This window comes from Eumetopias jubatus, unplaced genomic scaffold (genome assembly GCF_037043125.1).
Source record: "Eumetopias jubatus isolate StellerSeaLion01/CBP00866 unplaced genomic scaffold, mEumJub1_p1.0 scaffold_15, whole genome shotgun sequence".
Classification (NCBI taxonomy): Eukaryota; Metazoa; Chordata; class Mammalia; order Carnivora; family Otariidae; genus Eumetopias; species Eumetopias jubatus.
In genome coordinates, this window is record NW_028274821.1 from 57,558,540 (window position 1) to 57,576,970 (window position 18,431).

Sequence of the window (18,431 nt, forward strand, 5' to 3'; positions counted from 1 at the left end):
CAGCAACTCTAAGTATAAACAAAGAGTTTACAGAATAAAGGGCTAAAAAAAGTTAGGCAGGAAGCTAGGCGTGAGCAATAGGAGGATGGACCTTAGATTTCATAATGGAGAGCCCCAAGTGAGGACAGCCTGGGGACCACCCCATTTGCCCCATCTAGCAATGGGTTTGTGGTTACAACATCCTGGGCAGGAGTTAAGAGCTAAATTTGCTTGTTGCACTTATGCAGAAAGCAGCAACTTGTCCTTATTTAACCTAATGTCTCTAATAATGTTGCAGTTTCTTACCCCATGCAGGCATTTTGAATACACACAACTTCAGAAAGTTAGCTAATTATTATATAATCCAGGCCTGTTACTCAAATGTTGCAACCCTTCGGCCTGCCCAAAAGAAAAAAATGATAGAAGGCCACACCACCAAGTTTCCAGGGCCATTGTCTCTCTCGCCTAGCCCGCTTCTCCCTTGGGGGTATACTTTAATGAAACTGCTTTGCTTTCATTCTGCTGTTCTGTAATTCTTTCTGGTAGGAGTGAAAAGAACCAAGGTTTCTTTCCTTTTCCAGCTAACTCTCAGTAACAAGTCCACTGTGGGACATTCACTCAAGGAACAATTACTTATAGACCTCTACCAAGGTCTGGACTGAGGTAAGAGTTATACAGCTTGATTTCTAGAATCTTGAAGGGAAAAGAAGCCTTATCAGGAGAGAAGATTTTGAAATTTATATTATAAAAAAGGCCTCTCATTAAAGTTCTAAATGAAGACATCACACTAAAATTTAATGTTGTATTTTATATGTTTGGAATCAACATGTTGGAAAAGGCAATTCAGTTCTTAACATTAAACAAAATTTTCTGAGAACTTGCCAAATACTAAATGTACTCTCTATACACAGGTACAGACAAGATCAGTGTGCTTCTTCACCAATGTCTAGCTCATTGTTGGTAACACTATAACTAGAAGATTCTACTGTCAAAATAATAGTATCTTTGCCACAAACATACCTGTTTAACTTTAGCTTCAAATTCTGAATCATTTTTATCGAAGATCACTTGAGCAAGACGCATCTGTTCGGCTGTTGCCTGAAAAGTACATACACAATTGTTAAAAAGTTCTGAGCACCTAAAATACAAGTTAGATGCCAAAATCTGCTGCAAATAGATAAAAAGCTCAAGCACTACAGTTCTATGGTAACAAAACTACTGATTAGAGTTCTCAAATGCTTACAACCTGCTTCCATAAGCCAAATAAACATCAAATTAAATGGCATAAGGGTCCCATTTCTTTGGCCAAATGACCTAAAGTTATTATTCATCTTAACTGGCCATGTGACTCATTTAAATATTCTTTCCCTTGGGGAAATGGAGTAAATAAGAACTATAGAAAATTACAACAGGAAGCAGTGGAGACTGCTAGGACACAGGCTTAGAACCAGCATGTCTGTCAAAAAACAGAAAACAAAAAAGCTCTGCTGTCAACTCTTTTAAGATATCCTGATCAGCTCTTAAGAAAAATGGCTGTATTTAATGTAATAAAAATTATCTTGGGGGGGGCCTGGGTGGCTTAGTCAGTTAAGCATCTGCCTTCGACTCAGGTTATGATATCAAGGTCCTGGGATTGAGCCCTGCATCCGGCTCCCTGCTCAGCGGGGAGCCTGCTTCTCCTCCCTCTGCCTCTCCCTGCTGCTTGTGCTCTCTGTCTCTTTCTCAGTCTCCCTCTCTCACTCAGATGACTAAATGAAACCTAAAAAACATATGTATTTTTTAATTACTTTTTTTTTAAGCCACAATTTAAAATTTTTTAAGAAAAAGGAAACTTTAGGGACACCTGGGTGGCTCAGTTAAGCGGCTGCTTTGGGCTCAGGTCATTCGTGATCCCAGGGTCACATGGGATCATGTCCCGCAGCAGGGAGCCTGCTTCTCCCTCTGCCTGCTCTGCCTGCCGCCCCCCCTTCTTGTGCATTCTCTCTCTCCTTCTGACAAATAAATAAGACCTTAAAAAAAAAAAAAAAAACTTTCAAATGCTACAATTAGTCACCCTAACAGAAAACTCTCTTCCTGTGGCTTTTCAGCCAAAACATTTGTTTTAAATATTTTTTAAGATTTTATCCATTTAGGGGCGCCGGGGTAGCTCAGTCGTTAAGCGTCTGCCTTCAGCTCAGGTCATGATCCCAGGGTCCTGGGATCAAGCCCCGCATCGTGCTCCCTACTCCGCGGGAAGCCTGCTTCTCCCTCTCCCTCTCCCACTCCCCCTGCTTGTGTTCCCTCTCTCATTGTTTCTCTCTGTCAAACAAATAAATAAAATCTTTAAAAAAAATAAAAGATTTTATCCATTTATTTGAGAGAGAGAGGCACAGCGAGAGAGAGAACACAAGCAGGGGGAGTGGGAGGTCATGATCCCCGGGTCCTGGGATCGAGCCCCGCATCGGGCTCCCAGCTCTGCGGGGAGCCTGCTTCTCCCTCTCCCACTCCCCCTGCTTGTGTTCCTTCTCTCACTGTGTCTCTCTCTGTCAAATAAATAAATAAAATCTTTAAAAAAATAAAATACACTTAGTAATGTTACACTGATAAAAACACTAAGAAGTAACCAAGCTAGAAAATCTTCATGTTGTAACATAGTAAAGATTAGTGAAGACAATAATCATTAATAAATGCTAATTCTAAGGGGTAAAATTGCATGAGGAATAGACTATTTGCACATGGTCTCTAAGTGTCCCCACACGATTGTTTTTTAGCTGCTAGATGAAACATAGTTAAGAATAAATTAGAGGAAATGGGCAAAACCTGGACTGAATGAATCAATGTCAACTTCCTCAATGAGGGGCAGATAGCTATCACATAACTCCACCCATAATCTGAGAAATACTCAAAAGTCCTCTATGTAGTATTCCAATCAGAGATCTATAACCTGAATCTAATCATGAGGAAATATCAAACTCCAATTGAAGAATGTTTCTTTTTAAAGATTTATCTGTTTATTTGAGAAAGAGAGCATGTAAGCACGCGAGCAGGGGGAGAGGCAGAGAGAGAAGCAGACTCCCTGCTGAGTGCTGGGCTTGATCCCACGAACCTGAGATCATGACCTGAGCTGAAAACAAAGAGTCGGACATTTAACCAACTGAGCCACCACCCAGAAGTCCCAAAGAATATTTTATAGAACTGGCTTATATTTTTTTCAAACTGCCAGTATTTTGGAAGACAAAGGCTAATAGCTGTTCCAGAAAAAAGAGACATGTCAAACAAAAGGTGTATGTGATTCTTTACTAGAATGGGGAAACATGCTACAAAGGACATTACCAAAATAACTGACAATGGAATAACTAAATACTGGAATAACTAAAAACAATGCATATATTAATACATGCATGCAATGTGCGTATGTATACAGATATAAAATACAGAAGAAAATAAAAGAACAAAAGTGGCACCATGCTAACAATATGGAGTGTATTAAGAGTTCTCTAAAACTACTCCTGCAACTTTGCAACAAAACCAAAATCCCATGGACAATATACCACAAAACTAGATGACAAAGGATCTCTCACAAACCTCAAAATACAAACAGATGAATAAAAACCACCCACAGGTAAAGTATCTCAATCCCAGTACCCTGAGATCATGACCTAAGCCAAGATCAAGAATGGGATGCCTAACCAACTGAGAAACCCAGGTGCCGCCCACCATTATCAACTCTTGAAACTAACCAGCTACGGGCTCTCATTAAGAGAAAATGACTAGTAGAATCAAAATTAAGCCACATAGGGACGCCTGGGTGGCTCAGTTGGTTAAGCGTCTGCCTTTGGTTCGGGTCGTGATCCCAGAGTCCTGGGATCAAGCCCCGCATCCAGCTCCCTGCTCGGCGGGGAGCCTGCCTCCTCCTCTCCGTGCGGCTCCCCTTGCTTGTGCTCACTTGCTCTCTCTCTTTCTCTTTCTGACAAATGAATAAATAAAATCTTAAAAAAAAATTAAGCCACATATACAGGAAAGAAAAGAAGGTCCACAATGGTGGAGAAGGGGCCAGGAAATCTCAGAAAGTAAGCCAATGTAATTACACAGAAAAGAAACTCTCTAGGATTTATTAAATTAATTTTATTCTAAATTAGAAAAGCCACTCAGAACCATGTAGCCATCTGAAAGTCCAAGAAAACTCAAAGCACATAAATATGAGCAAGAGAAAAATAAAGCTCAAATCCCATACAAACTTATTTTAAGAAAAACAGAGTAAGCAGCAAGATAATACCCCCATAACCAATGAAAACACAACAACAAAAAAAAGTACCTAGAGAATAAAGCCCTGGGGCACCTGGGTGGCTCAGTCGTTAAGCGTCTGCCTTCGGCTGGGGTCATGATCCCATGATTCCCGAGTCCTGGAATCTAGCCTGGGGCTCCCTGCTCAGCGGGAAGCCTGCTTCTCTCTCTCCCTCTCCCACTCCCCCTGCTTGCGTTCCCTCTCTTGCTGTGTCTCTGTCAAAAAAATAAATAAAATCTTTAAAAAAAAAAAGAATAAAGCCCAACTGCTATCTTCTATCTCAAAACTAAAAGGCACTGAGCATGGGGTACCTGGGTGGCTCAGTCGGTTAAGTGTCTGACCGAAGGTCATGATCTCAGGGGAAAGGAGTCTGCTGCTTCTCTCTCTCTCTGTACACCCTCCCCCTGCTCATGCACTCTCTCTCTCAAATAAATATTTTAAAAAGGCACTGCGCATAAAGAAAATTATAAATACATAATATAAAAGACATAAATATGTCTTTTTCTAACTCAAATAAAATGAGGACTACACACAAAGAAGGAACACAAAAATAAACTTTTAACAGTTAATGCTTCAAGAGCAATAAAAGGTGAAAGGGTGAAATATTTTAAGTAAAAAATTTAAAAAGGAAAAATAAATAAAAACCTAAGAATTAATGACAGAAGGGGTGACCGTCTCGCTCAGCTGATAGAGCATATGACTCTTGATCTCGGGTTTGAGAGTTCAAGCCCCATGATGCGTGTAGAGATTATTTTTTTTTTAAAGATTTTATTTATTTATTTGACAGAGAGAGACACAGTGAGAGAGGGAACACAAGCAGGGGGGCTGGGAGAGGGAGAAGCAGGCTTCCCACAGAGCAGGGAGCCTGATGCGGGGCTTGATCCCAGGACCCTGGGACCGTGACCTGAGCTGAAGGCAGACGCTTAACGACTGAGCCACCCAGGAGCCCGTTCCAAAATAGTCTTTTTTTTTTTAAAGAAGGAAGTAACAGAGACAACAATAAAAATAAACGAAAAAGACAGTAGAAAAAAAAATCTGACTCTTTGGGGAGGGGGGAATCGACAAAACTGACAAACCTTTTAGCTAGATCAGCCAAGAAAGGAGAGAGAAGACTAAAGTCATTAAAATTAGGAATAAAATTGGGGACATCACTACCTATGTTAGAGGAATAAAAAGGATTATAAAATTCCATAAACAAATGTATGCCACAAACTGCATAACCTAGACAAAAAAAATTCCTAAAAAGATACCACTGAAACTACATCAAGAAAAATGAAAATTCTGTAACAAGTGACTGAATTAGCCATCAAAAAGTTCCCACAGGGGAGCCTGGCTGGCTCAGTCAGAAAAGCATGCGACTCTTGATCTCAGGGTCTTGAGTTCAAGTCCCATGTTGGTTGTGGAGCCAACTTAAAATAAATAAATAAAAAGTTCCCACAAAGAAAAGCCCAGGGCCAGATGGCTTCAATGGTAAATTCTTCCCAATGATGAAGGAATTAACACGTGTACCAATTCTTTACAAATTCTTCCAAAAAATATAAAGGGAACACTTCCTAACTCATTCTACAAGGTCAGTATTATCCTGATAACCAAAATCAAAAACATCACAAGAAAAGACACCTACAGAAAAATACCACTATGGATGAAAAATCTTTCACAAAATCCTAGCAAACTGGGACACCTGGGTGGCTCAGTCATTAAGTGTCTGCGTTCAGCTCAGGTCACGATCCCAGGGTCCTGGGATCAAGCCCCGCATTGGGCTCTCTGCTCTGCGGGGAGCCTGCTTCTCCCTCTCCCACTCCCCCTGCTTGTGTTCCCTCTCTCGCTGTGTCTCTGTCAAATAAATTAAAAAAAAAACCTTAAAAAAAAATCCTAGCAAACCAGCAACATACACAAAGGATTATATAACATTACCAAGTAAGGTTTATCCCAATAATTCAAGGTTGTTTAACATCTGAACAATGTAATACATCATATTAATAAAATAACAAAACCCATGAATATTTCAGAAAACACAGAAAAAGCATTTGATAAAATCCAATATCCTGGGGCACCTGGGTGGCTCAGTCATTAAGCGTCTGCCTTCAGCTCAGTCATGATCCCAGGATGCTGGGATCAAGCCCCGCATCCGGCTCCCTGCTCGACGGGAAGCCTGCTTCTCCCTCTTCCGCTCCCCCTGCTTGTGTTCCCTCTCTCGCTGTCTCTGTCTCTCTGTCAAATAAATAAATAAAACCTTAAAAAAATCCAATATCCTTTCATGATAACAAAGACTCAACAAATCAGAAATAGAAGGGAACTTCCTCAACCTAATAAAGGCAACTACAAAAAACACAGCTAACAACATACTTAACAGTGAAAGACAACTGAAAGCTTTCCCCCTAATATCAAGAACAAAACAAGGTGTCTGTTCTAACCTTTTGTACTGGAGGGTCTAATTAAAGCAATTAGACAAAGTCCTGAGGCAATTAAGCAAGGAAAGTAGGAGGATATAAAGATGGAAAATGTCCAAATATACACCCTTATAATATGCATGCAAACTTCAGAAAAACTCTTATACAGGAAAGGGCCAACAACAATCTGGCAAGCAGCCATCATGAAATTCATCTTTCATTACGATAAAAAAAAAGTTCCTATTATAAAAATTATTAAATCGTGAAGTGGAGCTTCAATCTTATTCCTAGGAAAGATCTTAGACATAGTAGTACAGTTCAAAACCATAGTGTCCCCTAAGCAATTTACTAACACTTTATGCTGGGTGTTAAAAGCACAGGGATCCTAACTACCAGAGGTATGTAGTGCCGAGTGTATCAATCACACTGCCTCCAAGCTAGAGAGGAACCTATTTTACCACTCTAATATAGTAATGAGGGTCTAGGCTAGTGTGACTGCCATAAGAAGGAAGGGATATAACGGGAGATGATGTTTTTTTCTGTCATTTTATACTTGAAGACTGAGGAAAATGACTACAACATGTGCAAACACTAGAAAACACAGCCCACATTAGTTATGGGAAACCTGCAGAGTCTTAAGGGAAAAGAGGCACACAAAAAGATAAAATGAGAGTTAGAAGCAAGGTGAAAGAAATCAGCAGTACATAAAGAAAACTGCCAGAACCCAAAAAGAAGTCAGGTTATCTGCACCAAGAAAACATAATAAAAGCCACAGAAGCTTCTGGGATGAGGGTGATGTTCTGTATCTTGAGAGGGGACTGAGTTATACAGGTACGTGCATCCAACAAAAAATAATCTGGTAACACTTAAAATGTCTCCCTACGTAAATTTCACCTTAGAAAAGGAGGGGAGGGACATAAACAAATATCAAACTCTAGTTATATATGTATGTATGCTAAAGAGCTTAGGATTAAACTTATATTGATGACTTTAATTTACCTTGAAATTCATCAAGAAAATAAGATAAAATAATGGATAGCTAGCCAGATGTAATAAAACAAATATATCAAAAAGCTAATATTGGGGGGTGCCTGGGTGGCTTGGTCATTAAGCATCTGCCTTCGGCTCAGGTCATGATCCCGGGGTCCTGGGATCCAGCCCCGCATCGGGCTAACTGCTCTGTGGGGAGCCTGCTTCTCCCTCTCCTCCCTGCTTGTGCTCTCTCTTGCTATCTCTGTCTCCCTCTCTCAAATAAAATCTTAAAAAAAACCAAAAAAAATGGTAATTTTGAGTGTATGGGTGTTCACCATACAACTCTTTTCAAAGACTCTTTGTATTTGAACATCTTCCTAACAAAATGTTAGGGGGGGAAGTTTCAACACTTCACCCTGCTTCTCCCTCTTGCCTGTCACGCTTCCCCTGCTTGTGCTCTCCATCCCTCTCTCTGACAAATAAAAAAATAAAATCTTAAAAAAAAAGAAAAAAAAGAATGTGCTTGGTTCAAGACATTTCAGACAGAAAATACAACATACAGCAATGTCACAGAGTACAAGACAAACTAAAACCAGGGACTCTGGCTGTAGTATCCTTCTGAAATGGGTATGGGATTAAAAGTAATAGGGCGGGGGGGGGGGGGTGGTGGCGGCGGAAACTGTCACTAATAATAGATGTAAAAGCAGCAATATTTAAATTTGAAAAGTGCCTGAGAACTGCCTTTGATTCCTTAATGTACACAAGTTACACACACACAAAAAAATGCTTCCCCTAACTCTATTAAACTATCTTACAAAGTATTAACAAGAAAACACTTGAATTCACAGACTTTCACTTAAGATTTTAAGAATAGTTATTAGTAATAGCATTTTGCTGTAGGTAACAGTCTGGGGCTTCCACATATTTTTTACATTTTCATTTTATATTGTTTCACCTCCAAATTTCTAAAATGTAAAGTTAAGGGGCCCCTGGCTGGCTCAATTAGTAGAGCATGCAACTCTTGATCTCAGGATCGGGAGTTCAAGCCCCATGTTGGGTGTGGAGCCTACTTTAAAACTACACATACAGGGCGCCTGGGTGGCTCAGTTGGTTAAGTGACTGCCTTTGGCTCAGGTCATGATCCCGGAGTCCCGGGATCGAGTCCCACATCAGGCTCCCTGCTCAGCAGGGAGTCTGCTTCTCCCTCTGACCCTCTTCCCTCTCATGCTCTCTCTCATCCTCTCTCTCTAATAAATAAATAAAATCTTAAAAAATAAATAAATAAAACTACACATGCATAGCTAAAAATAAAAAATAAAATGTAAAGGGGTGCCTGGGTGGCTCAGTCGTTAAGCGTCTGCCTTCGGCTCAGGTCATGATCCCAGGGTTCTGGGATAGAGCCCCGCGTCAGGCTCTCTGCTTAGCGGGAAGCCAGCTTCTCCCTCTTCCACTCCCCCTGCTTGTGTTCCCTCTCTCACTGTGTCTCTCTCTGTCAAGTAAATATATCTTTAAATAATAATAATAATAAAATGTAAAGTCATACATTAGGTAAATACCAATGCTAATTTATTCAGACTTAATTTTCTCCGCTTAAGTATTAGACTCAAATATTCTTTGCATTTCTCTTCAGTGATATCATCTGTATTCTTCCTAAGAGGGCCATTTAGATATAACTTCTGAAAGTGGACCTGATGCATTTAACAAATGTTTAACAACTACAGTACTGCAATACTAGCCTATCGTATTAATGAAATAAAAAGCATTTTAAATCAGAACTTTAAATATTTTTTACCTTTGGTGACTACCCTAGCCAAGAAAATTACGTTAAATATGCGATAAAGAAAACCCCAAACATAAATTCAACTAAGACAGGAAACTTGTCAGACAACCTCTGGGAAATGTCAAGAAATCTGTACAACTTGAAAAATCAGAGGAAAAAGCAAAATCAACTGACAATTTGAAGTTAAACAAGGTGAGTGCACCCTACCCTACAACAAACACTAGTGACATCCACCACCCAAATGTCAGGTCTTGCCAAGAAAAGCAGCATTACTTCCATTCACTTGGCTTGTAATAGGCTAAGCTACTTTCTTCTTTTTTTTTTCTAATTGTTTTAGGTAAACTCCACACCCCCTAGGGCTCAATCTCACAACCTGGAAATCAAGAGTTGCATGCTCCATGACTGAGCCAGCCAGGCGCCGCAGAGCTAAGCACTTTCACATTGCAGAATGTGTTGACAACTTTTCTATGTAAGCCAAATATTTTTTGTTGTATCTGCCAGTGAAAAAATTTGGAGAATATAATGAAATACGATTTTTTTAATCATCCTTATGCCTACCACCCAAAGATAAACATTATTAACATAGTCTACTTGTCTTTTTTTTTTTCTTGTTTTAACAGTTGTTCTATACTATAATTTTGGGTCCTGTCTCAGTTGATTAGGAGCCAGGCATTTTCCAACATAATTTCAAATGGTATTGTAATCACTTCATAATTTATGTGGAATATACAATGAATAAAGGTTAACAATTCCTGAATACAACTATACCATTTCTAATTCCTTACAACCATCCTGAAAAGTCACTTTTTTTTATTTATTTATGAGAGAGAGAGGGAGGGAGAGAGTGCACCATGGGGAGGGGCAGAGGGAGAGGGGAGAAGCAGACTCCCCGCTGAGGAGGGAGCCTGCCTCTGTGGATCCCAGGACCCAAAGCGAAGGCAGACATTCAACCGACTGAGCCACCCAGGCGCCCCTCCATGTCACACTTTAAAAATCTGTTGGAGTTCTGGGGCACCTGTGACTCAGTCGGTTAAGTGTCTGCCTTCAGCTCTGGGTTGTGATCCTAGGATCCAGGGATCGAGTCTCGCATCTGGCTCTCTGCTCAGCGGGGAGCCGGCTTCTCCCTCTGCCCCTACCTCCCACTTCTGTGCAGTCTCTCTCAAATAATAAATAAATCTTAAAAAAAAAAATAAAATAAATAAATCTTCAAAAATGCATAACCCCATTCTAATTATGAATATATCTCAAACTAAAACTGATAGTTATTCTACAAAGTAACTGGCCTATATTCTTCAAATAGGTCAATATTATGAAACAGAGGAAAGGAAGTTCCACATTAAAAATGACTGAAGAGGGGCGCCTGGGTGGCTCAGTCGTTAAGTGTCTGCCTTCGGCTCAGGTCATGATCCCAGGGCCCTGGGATCGAGCCCCGCATCGTGCTCCCTGCTCGGCGGGAAGACTGCTTCTCCCTCTCCCACTTCCCCTGCTTGTGTTCCTGCTCTGGTTGTGTCTCTCTCTGTCAAATAAATAAAATCTTTAAAAAAAAAAAAAGACAAGAGAACGGACATCTGAATACAATGTATGATAAAGGACTTAATTAGCTAAAAAGGACATTATTGAGACAACAGGGACTATAGTAATATAGTCCGTAGATTACAGGAGTTGATTTCCTGATTTTTTAACAACTGTTCTGTAATTATGACCTTGACAAAAAACATAATGAAGTACTCAGATGTGGTATTCACCACATCTACAACTTACTCTCAAAAGGTTGTGGGGGAAAACCGTATGTAGTTTCTTTTTTGTAGGAAGGAGAAAAATATAAACATGGTAAAAATGTTAGTATCTGGGAGATCTGGATAAGGATATTCAGGAATTATGTGTACTATTCTTATTTAACTCTCAAAGCATGTTTTTGGGGGGGTTTTCTTTTTAAGTGAGGTTCAAAGAGACTTAAGTAATTCATCTAGTTGGTAAAGTGACAGACCCACTTTATTCAGAATCTAAGAGTTAATGGTCTTCTGTTTTACATCCTTCTGCTTTGATAGAGGTGTCCTGAGATAACCTACCTTTGGACATTTAGAATTGGGCAACAAACATCTTACAGAATAAAGCGCTATCCCCACCCCCAATTTAAGGTTGCTTCCTTAGGAAATACTTCCTAGAATGAGATTCATGCATAAATGAACATGAACAATGTTATTCATACTGCTTTTTTGAGAAATTCTCACCATACATTTTCAAAAGGAAAACTAGGAATCTAAGGGTCTAAGAATCCTTCCCACAGCTCAGTGGGCAGTTTTTATCTAATTACATAAAATGAGCCATCCCCAAAGTGCCCATGGAAAACTATTAGTGACAACAACCCTTGAGAGGAAGAGAGCCCTCCCTCCTCCAGTCTGGAGACTGATTCACTGGAAATCAGCCCAAGGACTCCACTTGGGTGGGAGATAGAAAAATTTACATTCCCAACATTTCATTTGGCCCTCTTTAAAAGATTACACTTTTTTTTTTTTTTAGTTTTTTTTTAAAGATGTTACTTATTTATCTGAGAGAGAGAATAAGCAGGGACAAGAGGGAGAAGCAGGTTCCCTGCTGAGCAGGGAGGCCGATGGTGGGCTCCACCCCAAACCCTGGGATCATGACCCGAACCAAAGAGAGACGCTTAACCAACTGAGCCACCCAGCAACCCTAAAAGATTACACTTAAAGGAAAAAAAAAAAAAAGATTTTTATTCTGAAGTAACTCTACACCCAGTGTGTTGCTTAAACCTACAATGTGAGATCAAGAGTCGCACGCTCCACCAATTGAGCCAGCGAGGCACCCCTAAAAGATTACACTTTTAATCTTGACTGATTGGATAAACAGCAAAATGTTGTTTCAATTTATATTTGATTATAAACAAGGCTGCACCTATGATTACTCATAACTTGTATTTCTTTTTTGATAAGAAAATGTTTCATGAATAGGGCCTCCTGGGTGGCTCAGTCGATAAGCATCTGATTTCGGCTCAGGTCATGATCCCAGGGTCCTAGGATCGAGCCCCGCATAGGGCTCCTGCTCCACGGGAAGCCTGCTTCTCCCTCTCGCACTCCTCCTGCTTGTGTTCCCTCCCTCACTGTGTCTCTCTGTCAAATAAATAAAATCTTAAAAAAAAAAAAGTTTCATGAATAGCCTCTTAATCAATCATTAATCATTAATCACCCTACAAGAGGGCCTAGTATAAAACGTTAAAATTTTTCCAACAAGAGGTAGTCTTTCATATCAGTTGTGAATAATTATCTATCGGGGTAAATGTATTTAGGAATAAACACTGAACAGTAGAGTTTTAAGTCTATGGATAGAAGCAAAATTTAAGGCTAACCTTATACAGAAAAATGTAAAGCAACAACAGAGTCTACGCTCTCTGTCTCCCTTAACATCAACAGGGCACTTGGTTATGACTAAATATAAAAAAGTACTTGTAGGGGCGCCTGGGTGGCTCAGATGGTTGGCGTCTGCCTTCAGCTCGGGTCATGATCCCGGGGTCCTGGGATCGAGTCCCGCATCGGGCTCCCTGCTCCTTGGGAGCCTGCTTCTCCCTCTGCTTCTCTCTCTCTCTCTGTCTCTCATGAATAAATAAAATCTTTAAAAAAAACTACTTGTAATCAGCTGTCAAAGTATAGTCAAATCATCAATCTGAAATTTATGATGGGCTTCTGAAAAAAGGTTTGCAAATCTAGTCAAAAACATGTATAAAATGTTCGATTTTGGGGGCACCTGGGTGGCTCAGTTGGTTAAGTGTCTGCCTTCGGCTCTGGTCATGATACTGGAGTCCCGGGATCGAGTCCTGCATCGGGCTCCCTGCTGGGCGGGGTCTGCTGCTTCCTCTGACCCTTGCCCTCATGCTCTTACTCTCATTCTCTCTCAAATAAATAAAATCTTTAAAAAGGAAATGAATAAAAACAAGATTCAAAATCCTAAGGTATCCAACAAAGGAGAATATGTGCTCCCTAATTAACATAACTCTACACAAGAGTTCCACAAAAACTTACCTGTACTACTTGTTTCTGTAGTTGTGATGCCTGTGTCGCTGAAATTTGTGTTTTTTCCCGAGCACCTCGGGAACGGTCACTGCTCACCGAAGTCATCATATACAGTATATACAAAATAACGTATGTACAAAATAGAAAATCTGCAAGAAAGCAGGCATGGTAGTAAGCAAAACTTCCAAATCATAGTAAAAGATAATAGTAAAATTCAGGAATAAGGAGAAAACACAAGACAAAACATAACAGCTCTCTAAAACAGAAATTCTCAGGGCAACTGGGTGGCTGAGTGGGTTAAGCTTCTGCCTTCGGCTCAGGTCATGATCCCAGGGTCCTGGGATTGAGCCCCGCTGCAGGCTCCCTGCTCATCGGGGAGTCTGCTTCTCCCTCTCTCTCTCCCTCTGCCTCTGCCCCTGTGTATGCTCTTTTTCTCTCAAATAAATAAAATCTTTAAAACAAAAAAAAAAACAAAAACACCACAATTCTCAAGAAACAACCCATTAGGATTTTACATTTTCCTAGTAACAATTAAGCTAATTTTACTAATGCAATCTAAAAGTCTATGGTTGGGGCACCTGGCTGACTCAGACAGTGGAGTGTGCAACTCTTAATCACGGGGTTATGAGTTTGAGTCCCATACTGGGTGCAGAGATTACTTAGAAACAGTATCTCAGGGGTGCCTGGGTGGCTCAGTCAGTTAAGTGTCTGCCTTTGGCTCAGGTCACAATCTCAGGATCCTAGGATCAAGCCGTGCCATCAGGCTCCCTACTCAGTGAGGAGTCTGCCTCTCTCCCAGCTCATGCGCTCTCTTTCAAATAAAAACAAAAAATAAAATCTTAGGGGCGCCTGGGTGGTGTAGTCAGTTAAGCATCTGAGTTTTTATTTCAGTTCGGGTCGTGATATCAGGGTCACGAGATTGAGCCCCATGTGGGACTTCATGCTCAGCACACGGTCTGCTTAAAACTCTCTCTCTCCCTTCCCCCCCCCCGCCCACACTCTCACTTGCGCTCTAAAATAAATCTTTTTAAAAAATAAAATTAGGGGCGCCTGGGTGGCTCAGTTGTTAAGCATCTGCCTCCGGCTCAGGTCATGATCCCAGCATCCTGGGATCGAGCCCCACATCGGGGGTCCCTGCTCCGCGGGAAGCCTGCTTCTCCCTCTCCCACTCCCCCTGCTTGTGTTCCCTCTCTCGCTGTGTCTCTGTCAGATAAATAAATAAAATCTTAAAAAAAGTTAAATTAAATTAAATTAAATTAAACTAAAAGGGCGCCTGGGTGGCTCAGTCGGTTAAGCGTCTGCCTTTGGCTCAGGTCATGATCCCAGGGTCCTGGGATCGAGTTCCACATCGGGCTCCCTGCTCCCCAGGGAGCCTGCTTCTCTCTGCCTCTGCCTCTCTCTGTGTATCTCATGAAAAATCAAAATCTTTAAAAAATAGGGGCACCTGGGTGGCTCGGTCGTTAAACATCTGCCTTCAGCTCAGGTCATGATCCCAGGGCCCTGGGATCGAGCCCCTCATCGGGCTCCCTGCTCTGCAGGAAGGCTGCTTCTCCCTCTCCCGCTCCCCCTGCTTATGTTCCCTCTCTCACTGTGTCTCTGTCAAATAAATAAATAAAATCTGTAAAAAAATCTTTAAAAAATAATAGAAAAATAAAATCTTAAAAATAAAGAAATAAAAGTCTATGGTTTATGATTATAGCAATTCTAACCAAAAATCTCAAATATCACCAATTGTTCTTAACCAGTATTTATTTTACCATTATTTTTTTTAAAGATTTTATTTATTCATTTGAGACACAGAGATACAGAGAGACAAACAGAGCATGAGTGGGGGAGAGGCAGAAGCAGGCTTCCCGCTGAGCAGGGAGCCTGACACGGGGCTTGATTGCAGGTCCCTGGGATCATGACCTGAGCCAAAGGCAGATGCTTAATGACTGAGCCACTCAGGCACCCTGTACAATAAGAATTAAAAATAGAAATTAGGGGTACCTGGGTGGCTCAGTGAGCTGGGCGTCTGCCTTCATGATCTAGGGGTCCTGGGATGGAGCCCCACCATCTGGCTTTCTGCTCAGCAGGGAGTCTGCTTCTCTCTCTCCCTCTGCCCCTCCCCCAACTCATGTTCTCTCTCTCTCAAATAAGTAAAATCTTTAAAAAAATAAATAGGGTGCCTGGGAGGCTCAGTAAGTGAAGCATCTGCCTTTAGCTCAGGTCATGATCCCAGGGTCCTGGGATCGAGTCCCGCATCAGGCTCCCTGCTCACTGGGAAGTCTGCTTCTCCCTCCACCCCTCACCCCTGCTCATGATCTCTCTCTTGCTCATGCTCTCTATAATAAAATCCTTAAAAACCAATCAATCAATAAAAATAAAAACAGGAATTAAATTTTGGACAGGATGCAGAGAAACTGTAACCCTTGTATACTGCTAGTGGAAATGTAAAATGGAACAGCCAGTACAGAAAACAGTATAGCAACCTCAAAAAAAAAAAAATATATATATATATATTATCTCATTTAGCAATTCCACTTCTGAGCAATTCCACTTCTGAGAAAAAAAAACTGAAAGCGGGGTCTCAATGAGGTATTTGTATACCCATGTTCATAGCACTACTATACCCAATAGCTAAAAAGTGAAAGCAACCCAAGTCTCTACCAAGAGATAAGTGGATAAGCAAAACGTAGCATATACATAAGAGGCTGAGTAATATTCTTTTTTTTTTTTTTTTTTTTTTTTAGTTTTTATGTGGGGCTTGAACTCACAACCCTGAGATCAAGAGTCACACGTTCCACCAACTGAGCCAGCCAGGCACCCCTATTATTCAGCCTTAAGAAGGAAGAAAATTCGGGCACCTGGGTGGCTCAGTTGGTTAAGCATATGTCTTCAGGTCAGGTCATGATTCCAAGGTCCTGGGATCAAGTCCCGCATCGGGCTCCCTGCTCCTTGGGAGCCTGCTTTTCCCTCTGCTCCCCCGCCCCCGTCTCTCATGAATAAATAAAATCTTTGAAGAAAAAAAAATTTTTTTTTTTTTAGTAGGCTCTACACCTAACATGGGACTTGAACTCATGACCTGGAGATCCAAAGGCTGAACCAGCCAGGTGTCCCAAAAAAGAAGAGAATTCTGACACATGCTATATATGGATGAACCAGGAGCATTACGCTAAGTAAAATAAGCCAGTCACAAAAGGACAAATACTCCATGACTCTACTTATATGAGTTACCTACAATAGTCAAATTCAAAGATTTATTTATAAGAGAGAGAAAGAACACAAGTGAGTGAGAGTGAGCATTGGGGAGGAGTAGAGGAGAGGGAGAGAGTCTCAAGCAGATACCACACTGAGTGCAACCCTTAGGGTCCTGACTTAAGCCGAAACCAAGTTTCATACACTTAACCAACTGTGTCCCCCCTGAAGACGCCCCTACAAATTCATAGTCAAGGGGCACCTGGGTGGCACAGTCGGTTTGGTGTCCAGCTCTTGGTTTTGGTTCAGGTTGTGATCTCAGGACCCTAAGATTCAGGCTCTGCACTCAATGCAGAGTCTGCCTGGGATTCTCTCTCTCCTCTCCCTGTGCCCCCCTTGTACCCCCCCATTAACTCCCTCTCAAATAAATAAATCTTAGGGGCACTTGTGTGGCTCAAGTCAGTTAAGCATCTGCCTTCAGATGGTGACCCGGAGGTGCTGGGATCGAGCCCCACATCGGGCTCTCTGCTCAATGGGGAGCCTGCTTCTCCCTCTCCGCTCTGCCCTTCCCCTGCTTGTGCTCGTTCTCTTTCAAATAAATAAATAAAATCTATTAAAAACAAATTAAATAAATAAATCTTTTTAAAAATTCATAGTTAGGGCACCTGGGTGGCTCAGTTGGTTAAGCAACTGCCTTCGGCTCAGGTCATGATCCTGGAGTTCCGGGATCGAGTCCCGCATTGGGCTCCCTGCTCGGCAGGGAGTCTGCTTCTCCCTCTGACCCTCCCCCCCCACGTACTCTCTCTCTCTCAAAATAAATAAATAAAATCTAAAAAAAAATTTTTTTAAGTATAAATAAAAATTCATAGTCAAATCTGAAAGTGGTCACCCAGGGCTGAGAGTTGGAGGGACTGGGGAGTTCTGCTTAATGGTTTTGGAATTTCTGGGAAGATAAAAAGTTCTAAAGAAAGATGGTAGTGCTGATCACAAAACCATCTGAATGTACTTAATTCCAGAGAAATGTACACTTAAAAGCTGTTAAAAAAGCAAATTTTATTTTGTATATTTTACCCCAGTTTTAAAAAACAATGCAGCAATGCCTTAAAAGTTTCATTTCCAAGTTCAAATTCTACACTCGGCAAAAGTACCAAGTGGGACATCTGGCTAGCTCAATCAGTAGAGCATGTGACTCTTGATCTTGGGGCTATGGGTTCCAGCCCCACAATGAGTGCAGTAATTACTTAAAAATAAAACCTAAGGGTGCATGGGTAGTTCAGTCAGTTAAGCATCTGCCTTCAGCTCAGATCATGATCCTGCAGTCCCGGGGTCAAGCCCCTCACAGGGCTCCCTGCTCAGCAGGGAGTCTGCTTCTCCCTCTGCCCCTCACCTCACTTGTGCTCTCACTCACGCACATGCTCTCTTCTCTCTCTCATATAAATAAAATCTTTCAAAAAATAAATAAAATCTAAAAAAAATGGGGATGCCTGGCTGGCTCAGTTTATAGAGCAAACAAATCTTAGAGTCATGAGTTCAAGCCCACATTGGGCAAGGAGCTTACTTTTAAAAAAATAAATAATAGGGGTGCCTGGGTGGCTCAGTCAGTTAAGCATCTGCCTTTGGTTCAGGTCATGATCCCAAGGTCCTGGGATGGAGCCCTGCTTCAGGCTCCCTGCTCAGTGGGAAACCTGCTTCTCCCTCTCCCTTTGCCAGTCCCCATGCTTGTGCTCACTGTTTCTCTCTGTCAAATAAATAAATAAAATTAATAATAAATGTTTAAAAAAAAATACCAATCAAGGGGCACCTGGGTGGCACAGTTAGTTGAGCATCCAACTCTTGGTTTCAGC

General features: G+C 41.3%; 1 protein-coding gene across 6 annotated transcripts in view; it reads right to left on the bottom strand.

Annotated features, from left to right (window-relative positions):
• The window catches only part of UBAP2 (ubiquitin associated protein 2), a 134,355-nt gene that overhangs the window by 84,391 nt on the left and 31,533 nt on the right, over positions 1 to 18,431 (bottom strand). For 4 of the 6 annotated variants that reach the window (XM_088018871.1, XM_088018872.1, XM_028115196.2 and 1 more), the window contains exons 2-3: positions 13,420 to 13,559; positions 1,000 to 1,077 (exon numbers count right to left, since the gene is read on the bottom strand). In XM_088018871.1, coding sequence (XP_087874997.1) covers positions 1,000 to 1,077; positions 13,420 to 13,518 — 177 coding nt within the window. In that variant the 5' untranslated portion in view covers positions 13,519 to 13,559. Of the gene's footprint in view, positions 1 to 999; positions 1,078 to 4,273; positions 4,346 to 13,419; positions 13,560 to 18,431 lie in introns of those variants that run through there. The other 2 variants (XM_088018874.1, XM_088018873.1) reach the window with 2 other exon arrangements.